Genomic DNA, 22,301 nt, shown 5'->3' with positions numbered 1-22,301 from the left:
TATTTATTTTTTGTTTTGTTTTTTTTTTAATATATTTTTTATATTTTTCTTATAAAAAATACTTATATAATTACAAAGAATTTAGCTGCTGCGAGTTTTTGGCGCGGTTTTTTTGTGAAAATTGTTTTTGTTTTTCATTTTAATTTAACAAAGTAGCAGCGTTTGCTGATGCTGTTCACGTTTTAGGTTTTGTAGTTGATTAAAAACATTTCACTTTATCATTCAACATAATTAATAGAGAAATGAAACAAAAAGTTGAGCAATGAAAGTAGAAAGTTGGGGGAAAAGTCGAAAAGTCGGAAAGTCAAAAAGAAATACACAAGAATATAGAAGCAATAAAGTGAAAGATGATTTTCATAAATAACAGATTCAGATTCAGTTAGATAAAGGCAGATAGAGAGTGGAGATTCTGGCCAAAATGGTGGCCAGAGGAAGACAGAAGATAGATAGATAAATTTATTGCTTGTGTTGTAGGTTTTTGTGTTTAGTTTATCAGACTCTCGGTTGAACTACTAATGCGTGGTTCACTTGTTGTTTTTTTTTTTTTGTTTTTTTTTTTTGGAAAGGAAATTAGAAAGTGGAGAGAAGCTCTGGCTTGAAATTAAACAGAGAAGCCATCGCCAGTGGGATCGAGGATCCAGGGATAGTTGTTGGGGCACTCCATGCACGTGAAGAGGCGCAGAGTCTCGCCGGGCAGCTCGCGGGTGGTCAGCGGGCAGGCGTTGGGCAGGGAGCAGTAGGGCTGGCCCTTGACATCGCATTTCTCCTTCCATTCCTGGAAGTCGCGCAGCGAGTTGAGCTCTGTGGGATTCTGCATCCATTGGATCACCTGCAGATTGGTCACAAAGAACACATCGTTGCGTCCCAGCATCTCCTCGATGAACTTGATCAGCTCATCGCGATACTCCTTCTTGGACTTCAGCCACGAGGCGTGGAAGTGCAGGCCGAGTGGGGCACGGTTGCTGTTGTAGTGGCGATTGAAATTGTGGCGCAGCAGACGCGCGAATTGTTCGCCCGAGGCGATGTTCGAGCAGGAGTCAACCATGTGGCAACCGGGCAGCGATTCGTCGAATGTGGGATCATCGCGACGATCCAGCTCATTCATGACCATCTCCCACACGGGATGGCTACGCGATGGGCAGTTGTGGGCATTCCCGTTGCACTTGTGTGGCATGCGGAAATACAGGGTATATGGCCAGATGGGCACACGGCCCAGCGAGGCGGTAATCGAGGCATCGTACACAAAGAACTGATCGGCCATCATCTCGAACTGCTTGTTGCCGCCCACACGCAGGTAGGGAGCACGCATGCCAATGATGGAGCCATCGGTAATGTTGGCAAAGCGTTCCACAATCAAACGAGCGCCCGCCATCTCGGCCAGCCAGTCGTCGTAGGTGCCGCTTGACCAGTAGTTGGGGTCATCCTTGTGCGTTAGCGAGAAGACTGAGATCTCGTGACCGCGACGATGCAAGTCCTGAACGGCCGAGTAGTTGGTGTACTTGTGCGAGATGAAGAAGGTGCCCTTGATGGAGCAGCCGTTGGGATTCTGGCGCTGGCCATTGAATATGTCCTCGTACAGGTCAATGTTGTCCACATTGACGGCGCCGTTGAACGTGATCGTGATCATCTGTGGCACCTGCTGGGGCTCAATGCCGCCGGGAATACGTGTGCCATCAGCCGAGCAGAAGCAATCGGGCAGAGCGCACTGTGTGGGATCGCACTCGGGCGCACGATTGGGATCCTCATCGACAGCTGTGAGGAGAGAAGGTCATGAATTAACAATTCAAAGAGATTGAGCAAGATTAATCCAAGACTACTTACAGCAAGCATTCTCATCGGACTCGTCCTTGCAGTCGGGCTTGCCGTTGCAGAAGAGCTCCTTGTCGAGGCACTCGCCATCGCCGCAGGACAGCTTGCCATCGGGACAGATGGGCTCATCTGTCTTCAGAATAGGCTTCGCCTTGCGGGGCTCTAAACGAATCGGTGAAGTAGAAGTATTAAAAATATTGCATAAGGCATAATGCACCAATCTCTATTGAGGGTGTGTGTGTGTGTGTGTGTTAGTGACAACAATTGTCTAAATTTTGAAGTGAGAAGTATGTACGTGACTGTGTTAGGGAGGTTAGGTGTGTGGTTATTATTGTTGTTCCAAAGTTCACTATATCTACATATATATACATACACATATGTGTACATACAACATTGTATATACATACATATGTATATATGCTTATTATAAGTATGTTGCTGTCCAATTGTGTTGGTTGGCTGTGTGTCAGTAGACTTACTCTCTTTCTCATCGCAGTTAGTCACCTTGGCCTTCCAGTCGCAGGTCTGCTTATACAAATCAAAGGCCAAGCCGGAGGGGCACTGAATTTCTTTTAGGCCCGACTTAGTACATCTAAAAAATAAAGTTGGGTTTTGGTTTTGACATGGATCTTTTCTAGATTCGCGATGCACGCGGTTCTTGACTGATTTGCATAAAGCTGGCTAACAGAACTTTGGCAATATTTCTTTTTTTTTTAAATTTATTTTTGAGTGGGGCTTGGATTGGGGCTTGAGCTAATGCAATGACAACGATTGTTTGGGCTTTGGCGTTCATTTAGTTACAGAGACACACACAAAATGAGCTGCGCAACACACATAGATAGATAGAGAGACAGAGGTACATAGAGACAGAACAGAGTGTTAGAGAGTGTGTAGGAGAGAGTTTTTTGGGTGGCACAGAGGCGAGCTCTTTGAAGTATACTTTTGGGCACTGGGCTCAACGGCTGGCGCGGACACACCCCACTTACTTTCTTTGACATCGCAATTCTTAACATTCGACCTCCAATCGCAGAGTTGGCGCTCCACATCGAACGACAAGCTGGAGGCACAGCGGATCGGTGCCAATCGTTTGCTGCCATCTTCGCGGCCATTATCGCACCTTTATTTAGTTTTACGTATATATATTTATTATATATATTTATATATATTCATAAACAAAAATCGATGTTGATTTTAAAACAAAACAATATGCCCAAACAAAGTACTATCATTCAATGTGAATTACTGTTTAACAACATGTTTCGTTCTGGGAAACCTGGCCAAAGTGCTTACCTGTACACTTCACGGCAATCGCCATCCGTGGACAGACGGAAGTACTCATCAGCGGGACGATCGGTACATTCCCTTTCAACATCTATATTATCGTCTTGTGCTGAAAGTGGATTCATAAAAAAATTTATAAGTAAAATATTTAATTGGATGTTAAAAAAAATTATGTTTTTTTTTTTAAAGAAATATTGTTTTATGTGAATTTTTTCATTTTAATATTTCACAGAGTATTTAATAATAATAGTATTAATATTAAAGCATATTTTGATATTAGAATTAGAAGAGAATAGCAAACAAAATTTGTAAAATATATTCAAAACTTCTAACTAATCAGTATTCACGAGAATTTTTTTTTTTATTTCTAATATATTTTATGATTTTTTTTTTTTTTTTTTTTTGCAATATGAACTTTAATTGCTTTTTTTTAAATTATTTTAAATTTCACCAAATAGTTTTTACTATAACTTTTGTTTTATAATTTTATTTAAATTATTTACTTACTCAAAATTTTTTGAAATTTTATTTAAAGTATTTTTTAAATTAAAAAAATCTATTGTGATTTACTTGCAACTAATCAGTATTCATCAGAATTTTTTTTATTTTATTTATTTATTTTTTTTATTTCTAATATATTTTATGAACTTTTAATTTTTTTGCAATATGAACTTTAATTGATGTTTTTTTTTTTAATTTTTTATTTTTTTTTAATTTTTATTTTTAAATTTTACCTTTACTTTTTTTATAATTTTATTTAAATTTTTTAATAATTGATTACTCAAAATTTTTTGAAATTTTATTTAAAGTATTTTTAAAATTAAAAAAAAAATCTATTGTGATTTACTTGCAGGTAAAATAAATTGATATAAATTCTCTAAATTTCTAGTTTAATTGATTCTATTATGTTAATTTTGCGTTAAACTGTGTTTAAAGCTTTCTTGGTAAATTTATGTATTTTTTGCAGCTTTTGTTTTATTTATTTGGCAGCTGTTATCTTGTTATTCTCTAATTATGCGCATAATTACAGCTAATCGACAGCTCTTAGCCTTTATGGCCCGTTCGCACTTGTTGCGAGTCTCCGGCTAACAGCAAAAACGACTGCGAACCGGTTTAGTCTCAACGGCTTCTAAAAGTCAAACAACTCTCGTTTTTGTTTCGGTCCGTTACTTGTTTAGATTTATCTCGCAGCGCGCAAACGGCAAACGAAAGGGCAAGCGAAATGGTGATAGCCGCGAGTGTAAGTAAGTGACGTCCACTAATGGAGCCTGTTGTTTACATCGTAAGGTGTAGCTACTGAGGCTGTCGTAAAACTGGTTTATGTATTGGCTAATGGCTTTTGCTGCCGCTGCTGCTGCTGCTGTTGTTGTTGTAGCAGCAGGCGCAAACACGTTTGCAGTTCAACTTAAAAAAAAGGTATTGCATAAACAACATTGTGAAGTTGTCGCCTCCAAAAATAACAGAAACGAAACCAAACGCGATCGTATCAAAAGTTGCCTATGCTAATTTTTTTATGGCCAGCTCCGGCTTTAGCCACAGCTTCAGCTCTTGGTCTCTTGCCACAGTTTCATTTCTGTTAACATTTTTGTATTTTATTTCTGGTTTTCGTCTTTTGCACTCAGGAAATTACATTGGCTCTCTATAACGACTGATCCACAATCCTCTGCTGCGGCTGGCCATTGCATGTGGCTAATGGTTAACACTTTGTTACTTTATTTTCATTTTTTCAAGTTTATTTGCCTTGGCCAACGACCGAGGCTGGCGAATATTTCTTTGTTGTCGTCTTAGTTGCGAATTCAATAAAAAAAAAAAAATACAAAAGACGACTTTTTTTTTGCTACTCACTCAACTGGTAAAGGTCAAGTGGGCGAGCATGCCGACGTGGCCAGCTCTTACTTAAGCATATACGTATTCATGTACGATAAATAAAGAGAGATCGTTTTTTTCTACTTACCAGCTGCATAACAGACGAGCAAAAGGCTCACAAATGGCCACCAACGCGCCATGTTCGAAGACTAGCGCTGGCTGCAAATCGAAGAAATCGAACAGAAAACCATAAATTAGCAAAAAACACACTTCGAATGGGCACTTGAATAATTATGTAGGGTGAGGCTTGTGATGAGGTTTGATGAGGTCTGATGTCTTTGTATTGGAAACTTGGTATTACTTTTAGAGCTCAGCAAATATCGATTTGTAGTTGGCCAGAGGAAGTCGAGTGAACAGAGTGCACTCTTCCAATACACAGCCACGCTTACACTAGGTGTTGTCCACGCGCAACGAGTTCTATTTATTAAGCTGTGGTGTGTGTCGCCATTTTAGGCGGTGTGGTGAGTTTCGAGCCAACGGCGACGACGACAACGGCGCCGGCGCAGCCACATGCAAAGCTTTCGAAGGGGTAAAAAAAAAACCACACAGTTTGTGGAATCCATTTCGAAAATGCCAAGGCAGCTTAAGCGCAGCCGCTGTCGCTCGCTCTCCGTGTGTGTGTGTGTGTGTATATGTGTGTGTGTGCTTGTTTTTGAAGAAAGGTTAATTAGCTTGGGCGCAGGTGTGAGCCTGCTTTTGGTATGGGATATGTGGGTGCCAGTGTCTGCTGTTGCTGCACCTTTGATTGAGTTTACACCTTTGCCAGAGCTGCGTGTTGGGCTGCCAACTCAGCTGCATAAATCAAATCAATCACAACAATCACATCCATCATAGGCTGACCCTGAAAACTGTGTCTTTAGCTGCGCTGTCATCTTATGATTCTGAAAAGCGTCGTGCACAGCTCTCAGTCTCGATTTCGTAACTGTTTTGCATACACTGTAAGCGCAAGTGAATAGGGTATATTGGCATGCGAGCCACGAATGTAAATTAGAAAATCAGATAATCGATTTTCCAAAACCAACTGAAACTTCATAAATTTTATAGACTTTTTTTCTTGTATTCCTATTAAATGTCAACGGAACAATCTTGATCTGGACTTTATCTAGGAACACAGCAACTGGGAGTAGAGACAGCTGTGTTCTTAATGGCCTCTCATTGAACGTGCGTTTGGTTGATGCCGCTGGCTGAGTTACTTTTTATTTTCACCCACACTCGTGTGGCATGGCAAGTGGTTAGACATTGTCACACCATCTGCATTTTAACGGCGGACTTGAGCCGCTTCGCCCATGAATTGCGCATTCGGCGCACAAACAGCACATTAAATTCTTGTTAACGTGGCTAAGACAGCAAGTGAACAAAACACCGAAGACAACAACAACATGACAAAAAGAAAAAAGGTTAATAAACCGCCTGTTGACTCCTCCGTCCGTCCAGTAACTTCGAGCACTGTCGCTGACTCACGCGCCTTTGACTTACCTTTAAATAGTTTTATTTTTTCTTCTTTCTTGTTTGTTTTCATTTATTTATATACGTTTTATTTTCCCTTCGCTGGAGATCACGAAATTTTTAATTAATGGCAAATTGATTATGCGCTTGTACAGTCCCGGTTTTTGCAGTCCCCTCTGGTTATGTAAAGATATGCAGGCGGATAAATGGACAGATGGACATGCAAAGGGCCAAGTACGCTGGCTGGAACCAGCCTGTTATTCAATAACTTAAGAGCTTGCACGAGATGGCGATCATACATTGCCGTCTACTTGTTCATGTGCAAAAAAAAAAAAAATTATAAATAAACTAAACGGAGCATGTTTACGGATGTGAAATTGTCGCAGTCGAGAAGAAAGATTGCGATCAATTTGAATGCCATGAATATGGAGTATTTATATTATATAATTTAATGATAATTTTAATAAAATTAGAATTAACTTTTATTTAAATTAATATTAATATTTTGATTTTGTTTTATTTTTATTGAAAGTTTTTACATATATTTTAAATATATGAATATTATAATTATTTTCGGTTTAGTAAAAGATCAATATTTTTTATTTAAAATACTAGCTTGATTTAATTTTTAAATTAAAATAATTACATTTTTATTCTATTTTTTTTTTAATTGTATTTTTTTACTTTTTTTCATTTTATTTTATTTTTTTTTATTTAAGAACTTTTATAATTGAGCTGGCATAGTTTTTAATTAGAATTATTTATTATCTTCTATTTTTTATTTTATTAAAACAATTCAATTTTGATGTTTTTTCTCTTATTTAAATATATTTTTGTCAGTATAGCTCTTTAAAAACTTGAATTTATTTTAAAATATTTGTTTAATACTTACTCAAATTTATTGTTTGATTATACTATATATATAATTTCATTCATATTTATTGAGTTAATATAAAGAAAAGGAGAATTTTTCAGCATTTGATTTGCATGATCTCATATTTGCATTGATTAAACGTGCATAAAAAAAAGCTTTTTATTTAACATTCATTTCTTTTTTTTTTTTTTTCTTTTGCCAAAGCAATTAGTAAACACATGAGTTCTCTGTCAAAAACACATATTTGTAGCAAATATTGATTTCTTTTGTTTACGCATTTCTTAAGTAAGGTAAGGCAAATAATATATCTGCATACTGGATTCTGCTCGCTTGGCATTCAGCAAATATTTGATTTTGTGAATTTGACTTGCAAATCTTAAGTCGAAAAGGAACAAATTAAATACTGACGGAAAGCACTTTGATCGATTGACAACATATTTTTCAAATTGACTAAATTGAATTATAATTCCTGATAGAAAAAAAACTAAATATATACATTATTTTTAATTTATGTTATTATTTTTTGCTGAGTGAGTAATTTTTTCCTGAACAGCTTTCTGTTCTAGAACAAGCTGTAAATGTAGTTGCCTCAGGCTTGATCTAGAAAAGAATGGCTTTTTGTATAAAGACATGTATATATATGTATGTGTATGTGTATATATATATGTAGCTTGCTGCATAGCCATTTCCTGAACTTGAAAACAAGTTTGTCTTGTACTAGAACATGGTAGAAACTTTTAAAACAAATATAAGCCGGTCCGCATGGCGTATGCGTGATTTGTGGCTGCAAGTATGATTCTTGAAATTGCGATACATTTCAATTGTATTTTAATTGCCGTTGTCAATTAGCGTTCGATTTGCGCTGGACATCAGTGAAGGGTGCGACAGCCGTGATTCAATCTAGATATATGTATATATATTTTATACTACATATAAACATATTTGTATGAGTAAAAGATGCCACGAAAAAAAAAAACTTGTTTACCTTCTTTGGCAAATGTTGATTGCAGTTTTTTCTTTTATTTTATTTTTTTTTTTTCTGCTTCTTTTATTTTCGCCTTTTGATAGTTACAATCAATTTTAGCTGGCAACGGTTTTTAAACTTTGGTGATATAATCGCCCGCATATTCGAGCACGCTGATTATTGTTATTACTCTTTTTTAATCAACTGTTAAACTGGTTTTTCAATTAGAGTGAAAATGTTGATGATGGCACCTCCAGCGTTCGTTCGGCATTGAAATTAATTTTTTTCATCGAGTGAAAACCTTTTTTTTTACGGATTTACATAATTATTACTGTATAGTCGAGATTGCCCTCGATTTTTGAATATGTTTGTGATTTAGCAGCAAGTTTTATATCAAAATCGATTTGTAAATTAAAAAATTAGCAAAAATCGCAGATCATATTGCTTACAATTTTGTATTTTTACCTAACTGAACTGAATGCAAAATATTGTGAAATTCATCAGAGAGTGCATATTATAAGCAAATCGCGTTGAAAGTTCAGTGATTACCAGACATAAGATCATCAAGCTGATCGGGAGAAAATGAGCAAAAGAGAAATTTAAGAAAACAAGAAAACTGTACAAAAACGGAATTGTTAATGAAGGAAATGTTCGACCAGATGAAGATGAGCCTGTAAACAGTAAACAGTAAACAGTAAGCTGTCAGCTGTAAACTGAAAACTGTAAACTGTGGACTCTAAAAGAAATGCATAACCATAAAAACAGACTGATACAGGCACACACACGTTCACACACACTTATGCATGAGTTGCATAAGTTGGTCTCCCTTTCACACTGCTGCTCTCCCCAAAGTCAGAGACTTGGTTTAATTTATGGCAATAGTGGAGAGCAGCGAAGGCCCTATGGGCGATCCACGGTCGCTTTCTGTTGTCAATGCTTTAATATGTTTTCAGAGGCGAGCTGTATTTAAATGTTGATTTTTCAATTTCCATTCGCTAACCATTAGCTGCAGCTGCTTTGATCTGCAAAGTGCTCCCGCTCATTGTTATGCAATCGTTGAACTTTCTGCATCACCTGTCAATATATAAATTGTCAACTCTAATTTCCGATTTGTGTGATCAATTTTATATTTTACGAATTTTTTGTATTTATGCAAAACATTCAAATTGGCACTTTAACGCAAACTCAAAAAAAGAAAAACGTGTCTGGCCACTAACATAAAATTCCAGTTAACTGGATGCCTGGCATCTGACACATGTACGTTTGTCGACTTGATGACCGGTTGACCAGCTCTCGAACCTCAGTCCCAGAAGTAGGAAGCAGATTCAAGAATCTGTGCGCCAAGCAGCTGCCAAGACAAGGGCAGCTACGTCAATCGGAGGCGGACGCACACTGATTGAAAGCCAATGCAAATGCATTGAATAATGATTAAAAAAGATTGATTTATATGTGACTCCAACCACTAAAATGTTAATTTATCTCTGGTTGTTGATTTAGCATAAAAAATCAAATTATGTTGAATTTCTTAGTCACATTTCAAGCTCATCGTTGCCTTTGCTGTATATGCATATATATTTATATAAGTATATTAAATATAAGGATCTTTTTTAGGCCCAATGTGCAATTCAATATGCCTTCATTTATTTATTTATTTATTTATTTATTTATTTATTTCTTAAAGCTATTGACAAAAACGAGAGTCAATTTTAATTTAAAAAAGCCTATACAAAGTACACGATATAATTTCAAATAGTAACACCAACCCGATGGGGGTATTTTATTTGCCAGTCCGGCCGGCTATGCCCACGTCTCACAGCCAAATATGGTCAGTGATACTATTGAAGCTATGAAAAAAAAGTGTTAGTAAGAAACTTAAAAAATAAAATATTAAAATGTTGGTTATTAACAATATCTAGCATAATTAAAATAATTCTTAAAATAATAATAAAAATAAAAAATAATAATAATAATATAAAAAAAAATAAATAAATAAATAAAAGTTAAAAAAAAACAATAATAAAAAAAAGAAAATAAGAAGAGATAAAGTATAGAAAAAGAAAAAGGACGGCAATAAAAGAAGTTGCAAGAAAAGTTAATAAAGAGAATAAGAAATAATAAAAAGAAAAGAGAAAGGGAAGAGCCAAAAATAGAGTATAAGAATAGAATTGAGAAATCACTAACACAACATTAGCAGCAAAAACGTATGCCAATGCTTATGCCTGGGCATTGTGAGTGATTTCCCTAAGATAAGCTGATAGTACACTTTTTATTTTAGAAGGAGAGAGCTCTAAGGAAAAAACGTGTGCAAAGAATAATCCCTAGTGCACACAGGTAAATGAAGCGGACGATAGTGTCTAGTTGCTCGGGACGGAACCAAAAAATTTAGACGACCCAACAAAGAGGACGAATCAATATCACCACTAATCAATTTATGCAGAAAAACAATTCCTAAAATTGTTCTGCGATTGGTTAGCGATGGAAGATCAATTAGCTGGAGCCTACTATGATAAGACGGTAATCGTAAATTACTGTCCCATCTAAGGTCTCTTAAGGCAAAGAGAAGAAACTGTTTTTGGACCGATTCGATACGATCCTGATACAGTTTATGTTGCGGAGACCATACGACAGAGCAATACTCTAGAATAGGACGCACAAGCGAAGTAAATAAGCGCTTGGTAATAAAAGGATCTTTAAATTCCTTAGACCAACGTTTAATAAAGCCAAGCACACTTTTGGCTTCATTAATGATGGTAGAAATATGAAGATTAAAGTTAAGTTTACAGTCAAAGAACACACCAAGATCTTTGACTGTAAAGATGCGTCGTAAGGAAATATTGCTAATTTTATAATCAACAATTAGAGGAACGGTACGACTGAAGGTCATTGTCATACACTTTGAGCAATTTAGGTCAAGCTGGTTTGCCACACACCAAAGTTGAAATGCATTTAGGTCATCTTGAAGGTGAAGATGTCCATTTGCCCTGGAGTGTGGAAGGCAAAGTTTTACATCATCAGCATACATAAATATAGTGGAGTACGAGATACAACTAGGAAGGTCGTTTATAAAAAGGGAAAAGAGCAATGGGCCCAAATGGCTACCCTGAGGTACACCAGACGAAACAAAGATAAGTTTAGACGTAGCTGTTCTCAGCAAGACTCTTTGGGTTCTACCCGTTAAATAGGATGAAATCCAAGAGACAAGACTGGGTGAAAATCCTAAGCGTTCAAGCTTAAGAATTAGTATGTGATGATGTACTGAGTCAAATGCTTTACTGAAGTCCGTATAAATAACATCGGTTTGCATTTTTTTGGAAAAGCTGTCATTAACAAGCGAAGTGAACTCAAGTAAATTAGAGGACGTAGATCGATTTTGAACAAAACCATGTTGAGATGGTTGAATAATCGATTTGCAAAAATGCTGCAAGGCCGATGTTATGATTTTCTCAAATAACTTCGGAATAGCAGATAATTTCGCGATGCCTCTATAATTGGAAATATCAGATCTTCCACCTTTTTTATATAAGGGAATGATAAAAGATTCTTTCCAAATTGAAGGGAACACAGAAGTATCCAAGGACAAGTTAAACAATTTTAGTAATTGTGACTGAAGAGAAACACTGCACTCTTTAATCACACAACTAGGAATATTATCAGCACCAGGAGAGAAAGATGATTTCAATGTCCTAATGGCTGCAGCCAGAGAGGATGCAGTAACTTTGGGAGTATTTATAGATCCATATTCAGGAAGAGAATAAGGATATGAGTTGCTGTAGAGATCAGGAGAAGAATAAGTGGATTGATTTGAATCCATAAATAATTTAATTTTATTTAATTTAATTCAGTAATTTAAAATTATCGCTGATCATTCCAGTTGAATCGGATACAAATCCAACAGCTGGAAATAATCATTGAATATTTCAGTTAAAACTATTTCTGCCACATATCAAGCCAAAATCTTGCACCTTTGCCCACTGTGCGCTTGACTAACTATGGATTTGGGATTTTGAATATATATTTTATTATTTTACTTAATTTGTTATAATTTTTTCTTGGCATTCCAGTTCAATTAAATTCCTGCTACTGCTTGTCGAACAAAAATCTTTGATTTGGGCCCACTGTGCGCTCGATTTTCATGCCAGATTTATGCAAATCGTCCACTTTACAACTAGTTCACCTTAAACAAGAGTAAAAGTTTGCAAACACACACACGCACATGCACATGCACACATACATAGGTACATACATGTATGTTGGCTAAGGGAACGTGTTTTCACTGACAAAACGTTGATGGAATATCTAAGGATTATCGTAGCGCATAGTAATAGCAACTATGATGCCATAATTCAACTGAAGACCGGTATTAGCTAAATCTAGATATTTAATTTACATTTTATAGTCAATATATTTTTTATTGCTGTGTCAAAAAATTGCTCATCTTTAGAGTTGTCTTTTCGATTACTGCAAGCGGCTCACCTTGGCTGGTGATAAAACTTAAACATGCATCAGCAATCGCAGACATAGATATTTATATATAAATATTATTATATGTATACATATATGAATAACCGCATAAAGTCAATTTAGCCACATTTGTAAGCCACATAAATTTGTGCGAACACACATATAACTTTGGTATTTCCATGCCAAGAGTCGAAATTCGCAATGCTTGAAATTAATTATCGACTCTGTGATTTGTTATGATTGCGCAAAGTGCCAGCGCGGCCTGTCGCCAGATTCCCTATATGAATTAAGAACCTGTTGCCAAAAAAAAAAAAAAAAAAAAAAAAAAAACTAGCCGGCATTCAAAGAGAGATAAATTAATATGAAATAAGCAGAGTATCTTTAATAAGCTTAAACTTAATATTCATATTATGCATATAAATATATACCATATGCTAAGTATGCCTAATTCTAGACCGGTTCGTTCCAAACCAGTCTAGGAAACACTCGAAATATACTAATCAAACACCTAAAAATGGAAAAAGAAGTCAAATTTACATATGAAACTGAAATCGAAACTGAAAACCGAAATCAGAAACGCGTTTTGTTATTCAAATTTGGTTGCTGCTGTTGCTGTTGTTGTTGTTGGGATAATACGAGAAACTGGTTAGTAAGTCAGTGGGTAGCGTACACAAATTGGGCTGTTTGTTGGCCATATGCAGATATAGCCATAGAGCCGTCTGTTACCAGGTAGAAGAGACTCTTGCCAAACTCATCTCGTGCATTATAATAGCATTTTTATGGCTGCTGCCTAGCCAAGATTAGCATCACAATAATCAAAATGATGAAATACACTTTTCATTTGTTTCGTTTTTAAATTTTTATTTAATTTTTTTTTGTTTTTTTTTTTATTTTTTATTTTGTTTTACTTTAATTTTTATTAGGTAATTTTTTGTTTTTTAAATATACACATACAAATTAACGTAAAACTACAAAAATGAGTATATATAAAAAACACAAGTTTCGCTTATTTGTTGTGTTGTCTTCATTTTTTTTTTCTTCAATTTTTGTTGTTCTTTTTTGTTTGTTGTTGTTGTTTTAGTATTTCTTTTTCTTTTAATAACGTAACACAGCAGACTTTGCCGTGCGCGTTTTTGTAGCGTTTTGAGAAAACGCGGCACAGTCAAAATAAAATGTACAATATATAAAAAAGTCTTGAGTATATTGAAATAATCAAAGTCGAGTTGTTTAGGTGACTGTAGGAATTTGGATTGGGGCTGCTTGGATGCTAACGCACTAACTCTTTCGCTCTCTCACACACGCGCTCTCGCTCTCTCACTCTCTCTCCCTCTCTCTCTCGCTTTCTCCCTCTCTCTGACTTAGAAGAAACCATCGCCGGTGGGATCGTTGAGCCATGGGTAGTTGTTGGGGCAGCGGACACAGGTCTGCAGATTGATAGTCTCCCCGGGAACCTCCTTGGAGGAGAGCTTGCAGGAATTTGGCACCCAGCAGGCGGGCTTGCCATCGACCACGCACTTCTCCCTCCAGGGCTCGAAGTTCTTGACCTCGCTGACGGTGCGTGGATTTTGCATCCACTGTATCACCTGTGTCATGGTCACAAAGTAGACATCATTGTGATTGGCCAAGATCTCGTCGATCCAGTAGAGGAAAGCATCGAGGAACTCGGGATTGTTCTTCAGCCAGGCAGCATGGAAATACAGGCCAAGTGGAGCACGATTCTGATCGTAATGGCGATCGAAGTTGTGATTCAGGAAATTGTAGAACTGATCACCGGTCAGAATGTTCGAGCAGGAGTCGACCATTGCGCAGCCAGGCAGGTATTCATCATTGGCCGGATCCTCACGACGATCGAGCTCATTCATGACCATCTCCCACACCGCATGGGATCTGGTGGGGCAACTCTGCAGGTTGCCGTGGCAACGATGGGGCATACGGAAGTACATGGTGTAGGGCCATAGTGGGGGATTCGAAAGGGGCGCCGTGATGGTCGAATCGTACAGGAAGGCCTGCTCCTCCATCATGGTGAACTGATTGTTGCCGCCCACTCGCAGATAGGGAGCACGCACACCCACAACCGAATTGTCCGTAATATTGGCATATTTCTCAATGATGATTCTCATGCCGGCCATTTCCTTGGCCCAGTCATCGACGGTGGCATTCGACCAGAAGCGCTCCTCGTCATTGTGGGTGATCGAGTGCACGGCGATTTCATGACCCTTACGCGAAGTCTCCTGCACAGCCGAGTAGTTGGTATACTTGTGGGAGACGAAGTAGGTGGCCTTGATGTCGCAGCCGTTGGGATTCTTGCGGCCCTTGAAAATCTCCTTGTACAGCTCGATGTTGTTGTTGTTGATGGCATCGTCGAACGTGATCGTGATCATCATGGGCACATCCTTGGCGGGCAAATCGCCGGGAATCGAGGTTCCATCCTCTGAGCAGAAGCAATCGGGCAGCACGCAAACAGCGGGATCACAAGGTGGTGCGCGATTGGGATCGTTATCAATGTCTGTAAATGAAACGAATCAAAAGAAAAATGCAAATATTAGACTAAATGTAAACATGTACAATAATGAGAAAATCGTATGCATGAAGACTGCACATTTGAAAATATTAACATAAATCTGTTAATGAAAACTGTTCAGCTCAGCTAGCTAACATATGTAAATAATGAAAGCTAATATCCGCTGACTGTTAAGTTACAGACAGCCTGAATCTGCTAATGCTACTTAACATGAAGTGACAAAACTAATAACAGTTCACTGTTAAGCTAAGGCTTGAAGCCTTGAATTCTAGTGCAGCTTAACATAAACTATTAAAATCTATGTGTAACAAGCAGTTCTCTGTTAAGCCACAGCTTGTAGTCTAGAATGTTACGAGCCTTCTAGACTTTATTATGCATTGAATATTACACCTGATACTTGAGCAAGACACAATCAACGCCCACCTTTGTATATTGTTGGGCAATCATTTGTATTCTGTGCGGGGCGTTACAATAAAGTTCAATCAACTTTATGGAAAATGATTTCAAACAATTAGCTAACTGTACATGGGCGGGCAGGCAGTTCAATGAACTGCATCGGGCGCTGGAAAACCAATCACAAATCAGCCGGGCGTCGGGAAAACCGCCGTCGCCAAAACGCAAAGTGAATGGAAAATGTCTGCACAATTTCAGTATCTCCTATATGTATACAAGTTATTTAATTTGTTTTTTTTTTTTCACATTTTTTTGGAATCTACTTTTTGAGCCGTGTCTTCGTCAATCAAGCGAAGAGCTCGACTTGGTAGCTGCTTTGGCATGCAGTCAACGTTCACCTGGGCCGGGGCAGAGGGCCGCTGTGCGTGGCTATCTTTGGCTGTCGGTCAGCCTCAGTACACGCCCACGTGTTTGCCATTCATTAGCGGTCATATGCAAATGCTATATGTATGTGTGTGTGTTGCCAACATCATTTGTAAGCCTTGCACTTGCACGGAGCATGGCTCAGAGAGCATTGGAGCAAGCATTGAGCTCGCAGCAGTAGCTCATCATCATAAATCAGCTGAGAAAGTTTGCAATAAATGAAACTGTTTGACGTAATTTGTCTGTTGTTGTTGCTTTGGCTGCTTTGGCACTTGCCAAAGTGAAATGCCAGCGAGGCACGCAAAGGCCAAGCAAATCAAATAATGATAAAAGAAAAATAAAACACTTGAATATTTTTGTTTCTGCTCTCTTCTGTTTTTCACTTTTAGTTTTACGTATTTTTTTCTCTTTCACTCTCTGTTTTTTTTGAGTCCGTTGTTGCAAGTAGGTCGCACCCGGCTTTTGTCTCCGCTTGACCTTTTATCACTTTGTCTGTCACTCAAACTCTAGCCGTCTCTCTCTCTCTCTCTCTCTCTATCTCTCTCTCTCTCTCTCTCTCTCTCTCTCTGTTTCTCTCTGTATCTCCTTCTTTCACTTGGCATGCCAGCTGTTGGCATTTCTTGTTGCCAATAATCTGTCGTTATAGCCAAGTGTTATGTCATCGAGCATCGAACCGGTTGTGCAGCTCAGCCCCAGCCTCTGAATATTCCCTGGCATTTAAACGACTTTAGGGTTTGTCTTTCAGTCTGCATGCCATTTCTTTGTCCGCCTCTCGCTTTGCCCAGCTATTTGTGTATCCACTTTGTTTTTGGCCAACTGTCAGCTAAATGCGAGCTGGCTTATTGATTGTCTTACTTCTTGTTGCTTTCATGTTATTCAGCTTGAAGAGGATGTTCGTAGCTGCAGAGCGATTACGTGATAATTCAGTCAAAGTGCCATATGGAATTACAAGTGAGCCATCACGGATCTCTGTGCAGTGCGCTCAGTTATGAAATCGATAGCGATGTAAGAGCGAATATAATAATACTGAAGGATTCTATGGAAAATTGTGCGTCACTTGACTTATATAAGCGTGAAACGCAGCGGACTTATTATATGCCATTAATTGCATATTAAAATTGTGTTTGATTGTGAAATGAATTCATGGGATTTAGCTGGGCTTCGCCAACAAAATTGAAAATTTATGCAATAACAATTAAATTGTGTTAAAATATAAATAAAAATATATATATTTGATTTTAAAATAAAATCGTAGTAAAGGAATGTTGCTGTTTTAAATATTTCAAGGAATTTTTAAACATTTTTCAGTTGTCTTTTAAAGTAAAATATAAAGATTTTACAAGAAAATATAAATATAGATTTTCTCAGTTCTACCTTATATAGAAATCTAGAGAACTAGATAAATATAAATAAATACTTCAAACTATGCTTGATCTCCCTAAATTCATCAAAAACAATATATTATGTATTCATGTTGATATGTAATTAATATATATATATTCAACTATTTCGGATCTGTTAATTTGCAGTTGAATCATAAATCAAATGAATCTACTTTTTTAAGCGCTCCTCAATGGTTTTTTGTTTTCCAGCTCTCTATCTAAGCGTAACAATCGTCACTTTATACACCTAATTACCTGCGCTTCGACGCTTTGCTGCACATTAATGATTTGTGGCTTTTAAATTGCAGCCCAGCTGAGATGGCTGCCATTTAAGTTGGCTAATACTGTGTGTGGCTCATAGTGTGGCTCCAAGTGTGGCTTCCTTATTGCCTTCAACGTGCATTATTCAATTTCAAATTCAATTTTAAATACAATTGTTTACAGCTTGCTGGCTCGCTGAGCATTTGAAATGTTGCCACAGCCAGAGCCAGCAGCGGCTGAATCGCATTAGCCAAGACACGATCAACTATCTACGATCTACGATCTATGATCTATGAGCTATGAGCTATGATATATACTCTACGGATCTATGGCTGAGGGCGGAGTTGGAGTAGGAGGCCTTAGAACTGGCAATGGCCATTTATTTCTCGACTATCGTTTGGCATTTGATTTGCTCATTAATGCGCATTTATATGCGAGCGCCTCTTGAGAAATGCTCGCGGCGTGTTTTGCAAATTATTAATGTAAAGCCAGCCAATGCGAAATGAAAATAAAATCAAAGCAAAATACTAGAGAAAAAAGTGAAGCCAAAAGCCACAAAAGAAAGACGCCAACATTGTTGTTATTTCAAATTAGTTGCGGTTTTTACGCTGGCTGCCATTAAGAAAAAAAAAATCAACAACAAATAATAAATAAATAACAAGTTTGCTAGCTCTTTTGTTGCTATTATTTATTTTATATATGTTGTTTTTTTTTCCTTTGGTTAGTCGGCTTTTTGCAATTGCTAAAAATACAGCGTTTTAAGCTGATTATGTAAGGCTAATTTACACATGAATCGAACGGGCTGCGAAACGTCGTTCGGTAGCTGCACCCCTCACCTCTGCACGCCCATGCCAACAGCTCTCAGAGCGGGGGGAGCGAACGCTTTGCTTTGGTTTTATTTCTTTTAAGTCCAAGGTTAAAATTAATTATTGATTTATTTAACATTTAGATGTTGCATGCGAGATCTGTGTGACTTGGGCATGGCACAACAGTTGACTCCAACAGCCGTATACATGTATGATTATTATTTATTATTATTTATTGAGTGTATCTAAACGAATGATGCAAATTGCGATGGCCCAACCCAACGAGAGTAACTCAGCTCGAGGTGCGCTTCTTTTGGCATTTTCGTCTACCATTTCACACTTGACATTTCCACCCAAATTAAATAATTATACACATATATATAAATATATGTATAGGAAAAGAGTCGTACACAAATCCAGCAGATTTCTATGGGCTCTGAAGGGCCTTACGAAACCGGTCTAAGCTTGCTGCAACACCTGCATAGCACGTAGGCGGCCGCCGGCCCCCATCCCTCACCTGTCAGACACTTGTGTGTTGCATAGCTGTTGTTGTTGTTGTTTTCTTTATATTCAAAGACTTTGAGAGCTGTTCCAAAGACCGAGCAAACTCCAAAAAAGTAATGTTAAATGCCGTCGACCGGTTTTAAGGTGCGACTCCGTCTGACTGGGGCAGGCTTAAAGCCAGCGCACAGCTCAAAGAAATTGACGCGGCACACAAATGTAAGCCACTAGAAATGTTGTTTCTTTTTTTTTTTTTTTGTTTTTTTCTTTTTCTAATGATGGGGTAATATCGGATTTGTAGCCAATCCTAGGTAAGCTCATTGCTCGACTCTTGCTGAATCATGCAGCAGTCAATCTGCATGCGGCACCGGCCTCATTGGAAACACTTAGCATTTATAAACTCAAGAGTTGTTGTTGTTGTTGTTTTTGTCACTGGTTTCTAGCTTGAGTATCAGATATCTGCACAACCTTTCACTCTCATTGGCATTCGCATAAAAAAATGGAAATTATTTATAATTTATGATGCCATGAATTACATTTTCTCTAGCTGTTCAACTCGGGGAACTAAGATCTTTTTTATGTGCAGTCATATCTCTGCTTATCGACTGCCCTTCTCTTAAGTAAACTAGAGATTTGTAAACTTACCGCAAGTGTTCTCATCGGAACCATCGGAGCAGTCCTTCTCGCCGTTGCAGAACAGACCACGCTCAATGCAGTTGCCATCGCCGCAGGCCAGGAAGCCGTCCTGGCAGAGTGGCTCGTCTGTGTGCAGCAGAGGCTTCACACGGCGCTCCTTGTTCTTGCTCTTGCAGTTCTTCACCGACTCCTTCCAGTCGCAGGTCTGCTTCTCAATATCGAAGTACAGACCAGCGGGGCAGCGAATAGCTTGCAGACCCTGCAAATCAAAAGGGAGCACAAGAGAAAGCCATACAATTTAGTTTATGATGTTACAAGAGAGAGTAAAAAGAGAGATGGAGGGGAAGAGCCGCAGGGCAGCTGTGATGCTTACCGATGACGTGCACTGGATGACATCGCGACAATTGTCGCCCTCGCCAGCTACCAGGCGAAACCATTCGCCGGCATCTTTGTCCTTGCACAGCTCCTTCTCAAAGGATTCCTCCTTCTTGGGCTCTTCGGTGGAGGACTGACGCTTAACGCGCACCTGGGCACTGGCTGCAAAGGGAATAAAAGAACAGTTAATTGGAGACATTAATGAAAAATATGAACTGCTTTAATAATTAATTAAAAAATAAATAAATAATAATAAATATAAATAATAAATAATAATAAAATAAAAAAAATTAATAAATAAATTCATAAATAAAAAATAATTAAACAAAAAATATATCGCTCATATAATAAAAAAATTATTTTTGTTTAAAATTTTATGAAATATAAATATATAAAAAATATTGTCTATATAAATTATCAAGTTCAACTTAGCAACTGTTAATTAAATAATATTTTAAAAAAATTACATACATTTTTAAAAATTAAAGATTTTATTAAAAGCAAAAAAAAATTAAAAGTTTTACTATTTTCTTTTGGTAAGTGTTATTGCAAAACCGGAAGAATTTAGAGAGTTTGATATTGCCATGGATTTTGGTATTGCAAATGTGGGTTGGTTTCGCGACGTTTGGCTGGCACTTCCTGCTATATGTATGTACATATATATATAGATATACATATATACAAATAGATAATACAAGAAAAGCAAAAACAAAATGGAATACCGACATGAATATAGACATAGACATATGTTGATGCAGACTGGGGCTATCGGTATGTCGTCTAGCTGGTTGGGCCTCTTGGGGTTGGCCAAATAGAAACACGTTTGCCATTATGAAATACGATGTCACCAATACCAATGCAAAAGAACCCGCAATCCAAAAATAACAGCCACAATAACAACTGAGCTGAAAATAATGAAATACTTGTTGCGCTTGGCTATAACTTTGACATTTTGCAGTCACAGTTGGCAACAGTGAAAGAGAAACAGTTTGCCATATTTGCATAACTGTTAACGGCTAACGGTTGAACGAGACTCGGCCATGGCACCGTAGGGCAAATTACACAGCACAACAGCAGTAATGCATATACATACATACATATGTAGCACTTCATTCACACATATTGATCGATGGCCTGTCAAGAGTCAACAAATGCATTCCACAAATGTCAAAAGAGCAACTCGACTCGACTTCAATTCGAATTCGATTTCGTTTTCGATTTCAAGTAACATTTTTAGGTTAAGCTGAAATGCTCACATTGAGTAGATTCAAGTTGAATCTCAGGATCCGCTGAGGAGCCCTACAGAAATGAAAGTTGTTTTGCCAGTGCAACAAGTGATTGTTGTTGTGCAGTTGGTTATGCGTCCTTTTTTGCATAATCAAGGTTACAAACAGGCTAAAGTCAGCTTTCAATAATGTTTTTTTTTTCTTGTTTTGAAGGTCTTGTTTTTTTTTAATTGATTGACAACTTCCGCTGAGCAAATGCAAATTGCCAGACATTGCAATTAAAATAAAGCCCACACTATAAACAAGTATTATTATTTTTCTTAATATATGTGCTTAAGAGTAGCTTAGGATTAATTGAAAATATTAGCCTAATGCTTACCTGAGCCAATGGCCGCCAAAGCCAAAACGGCAAAAACCACAAAAAGTTTTGCCATTCTGTATACCCTCTACAGATGATAGCACGCGCACAGTTTTTTCTTTAAGTTGTCTGCAGTTGGCTTTTTATTTGCTTATTTTGTATATTTCTTTCTGATTATTCAAACACAATGCTATGTTAGAGAAAACACTCGAGTCGAGATCGGCTTTGAGCAGCGGCAGCAGAGTTTTGTCCTTCCGTTCGCTATCAAAGCTCCATTTACACTGTTTGCTACGTTGTCGCGCACAATTTCTCGAAGTCAACGCCAAAGCCCAAAAACCAACTCAAATTTGCTTCTTTTATTACACGCGGCGACGTCGGCAACTCTCTGGCCGTCGATCGGTAGCCGTTGGCGCCGTGGTGAGTATTGGAAAGTTCGTGCGCAAGCTTTTTATTCAACACAGCTCGCTAACTGGCTGCAGGGGCAGCGATACGTTCCACAGAGACACACACGCACGCACACGTACACACGTACACAGAGTCTGGCTGTGAGCTTTTTCGACGACTTTCGTTGCTCGGTTGCACAAGTGCCGTTCGAAATACGCTCGTGACTTGACTGTCGCCCAGAAAGAGAGAAGTGCGGCACGTACGCGACACTCTTTTATATGCAAAATGGCAGCAGCAGTGGCTTGGTATTGGTTGCCGCGCTGCTCGTGCGCTG

General features: G+C 37.9%; 2 protein-coding genes across 3 annotated transcripts; both read right to left on the bottom strand.

Annotated features, from left to right (window-relative positions):
- Nucleotides 1-474: 474 nt before the first annotated feature.
- On the bottom strand, nt 475-5,396 carry verm (LDLa and CE4_CDA_like_1 domain-containing protein vermiform). 2 transcript variants are annotated; one of them, XM_089466911.1, is made up of 6 exons: nt 5,258-5,396; nt 5,045-5,115; nt 3,100-3,199; nt 2,796-2,926; nt 1,822-1,971; nt 475-1,752 (listed from the first exon to the last, which is right to left on the bottom strand). In XM_089466911.1, the coding sequence occupies exons 2-6, from the start codon at nt 5,094-5,096 to the stop codon at nt 602-604; spliced, it is 1,584 nt and encodes a 527-aa protein (XP_089323037.1). In that variant the 5' UTR covers nt 5,097-5,115; nt 5,258-5,396; the 3' UTR covers nt 475-601. The 2 variants fall into 2 exon arrangements, with proteins under 2 accessions (XP_089323037.1, XP_089323038.1); XM_089466912.1 differs by lacking the exon at nt 2,796-2,926 and adding an exon at nt 2,289-2,401.
- Nucleotides 5,397-13,767: 8,371 nt separating this feature from the next.
- Nucleotides 13,768-22,221, bottom strand: serp (chitin deacetylase-like protein serp). The gene is made up of 4 exons (XM_089466801.1): nt 21,605-22,221; nt 19,998-20,161; nt 19,634-19,883; nt 13,768-15,207 (listed from the first exon to the last, which is right to left on the bottom strand). Exons 1-4 carry the CDS (start codon nt 21,657-21,659, stop codon nt 14,060-14,062), a joined length of 1,617 nt encoding a protein of 538 aa, XP_089322927.1. The 5' UTR covers nt 21,660-22,221; the 3' UTR covers nt 13,768-14,059.
- Nucleotides 22,222-22,301: the final 80 nt, after the last annotated feature.

The sequence above is a fragment of the Drosophila arizonae genome, chromosome 4 (assembly GCF_054131065.1).
Source record: "Drosophila arizonae isolate 15081-1271.41 chromosome 4, UAZ_ARI_1.0, whole genome shotgun sequence".
Classification (NCBI taxonomy): Eukaryota; Metazoa; Arthropoda; class Insecta; order Diptera; family Drosophilidae; genus Drosophila; species Drosophila arizonae.
The sequence above is the reverse complement of the archived record's forward strand: the minus strand, read 5'-3'. Positions and strand labels throughout refer to the sequence as shown.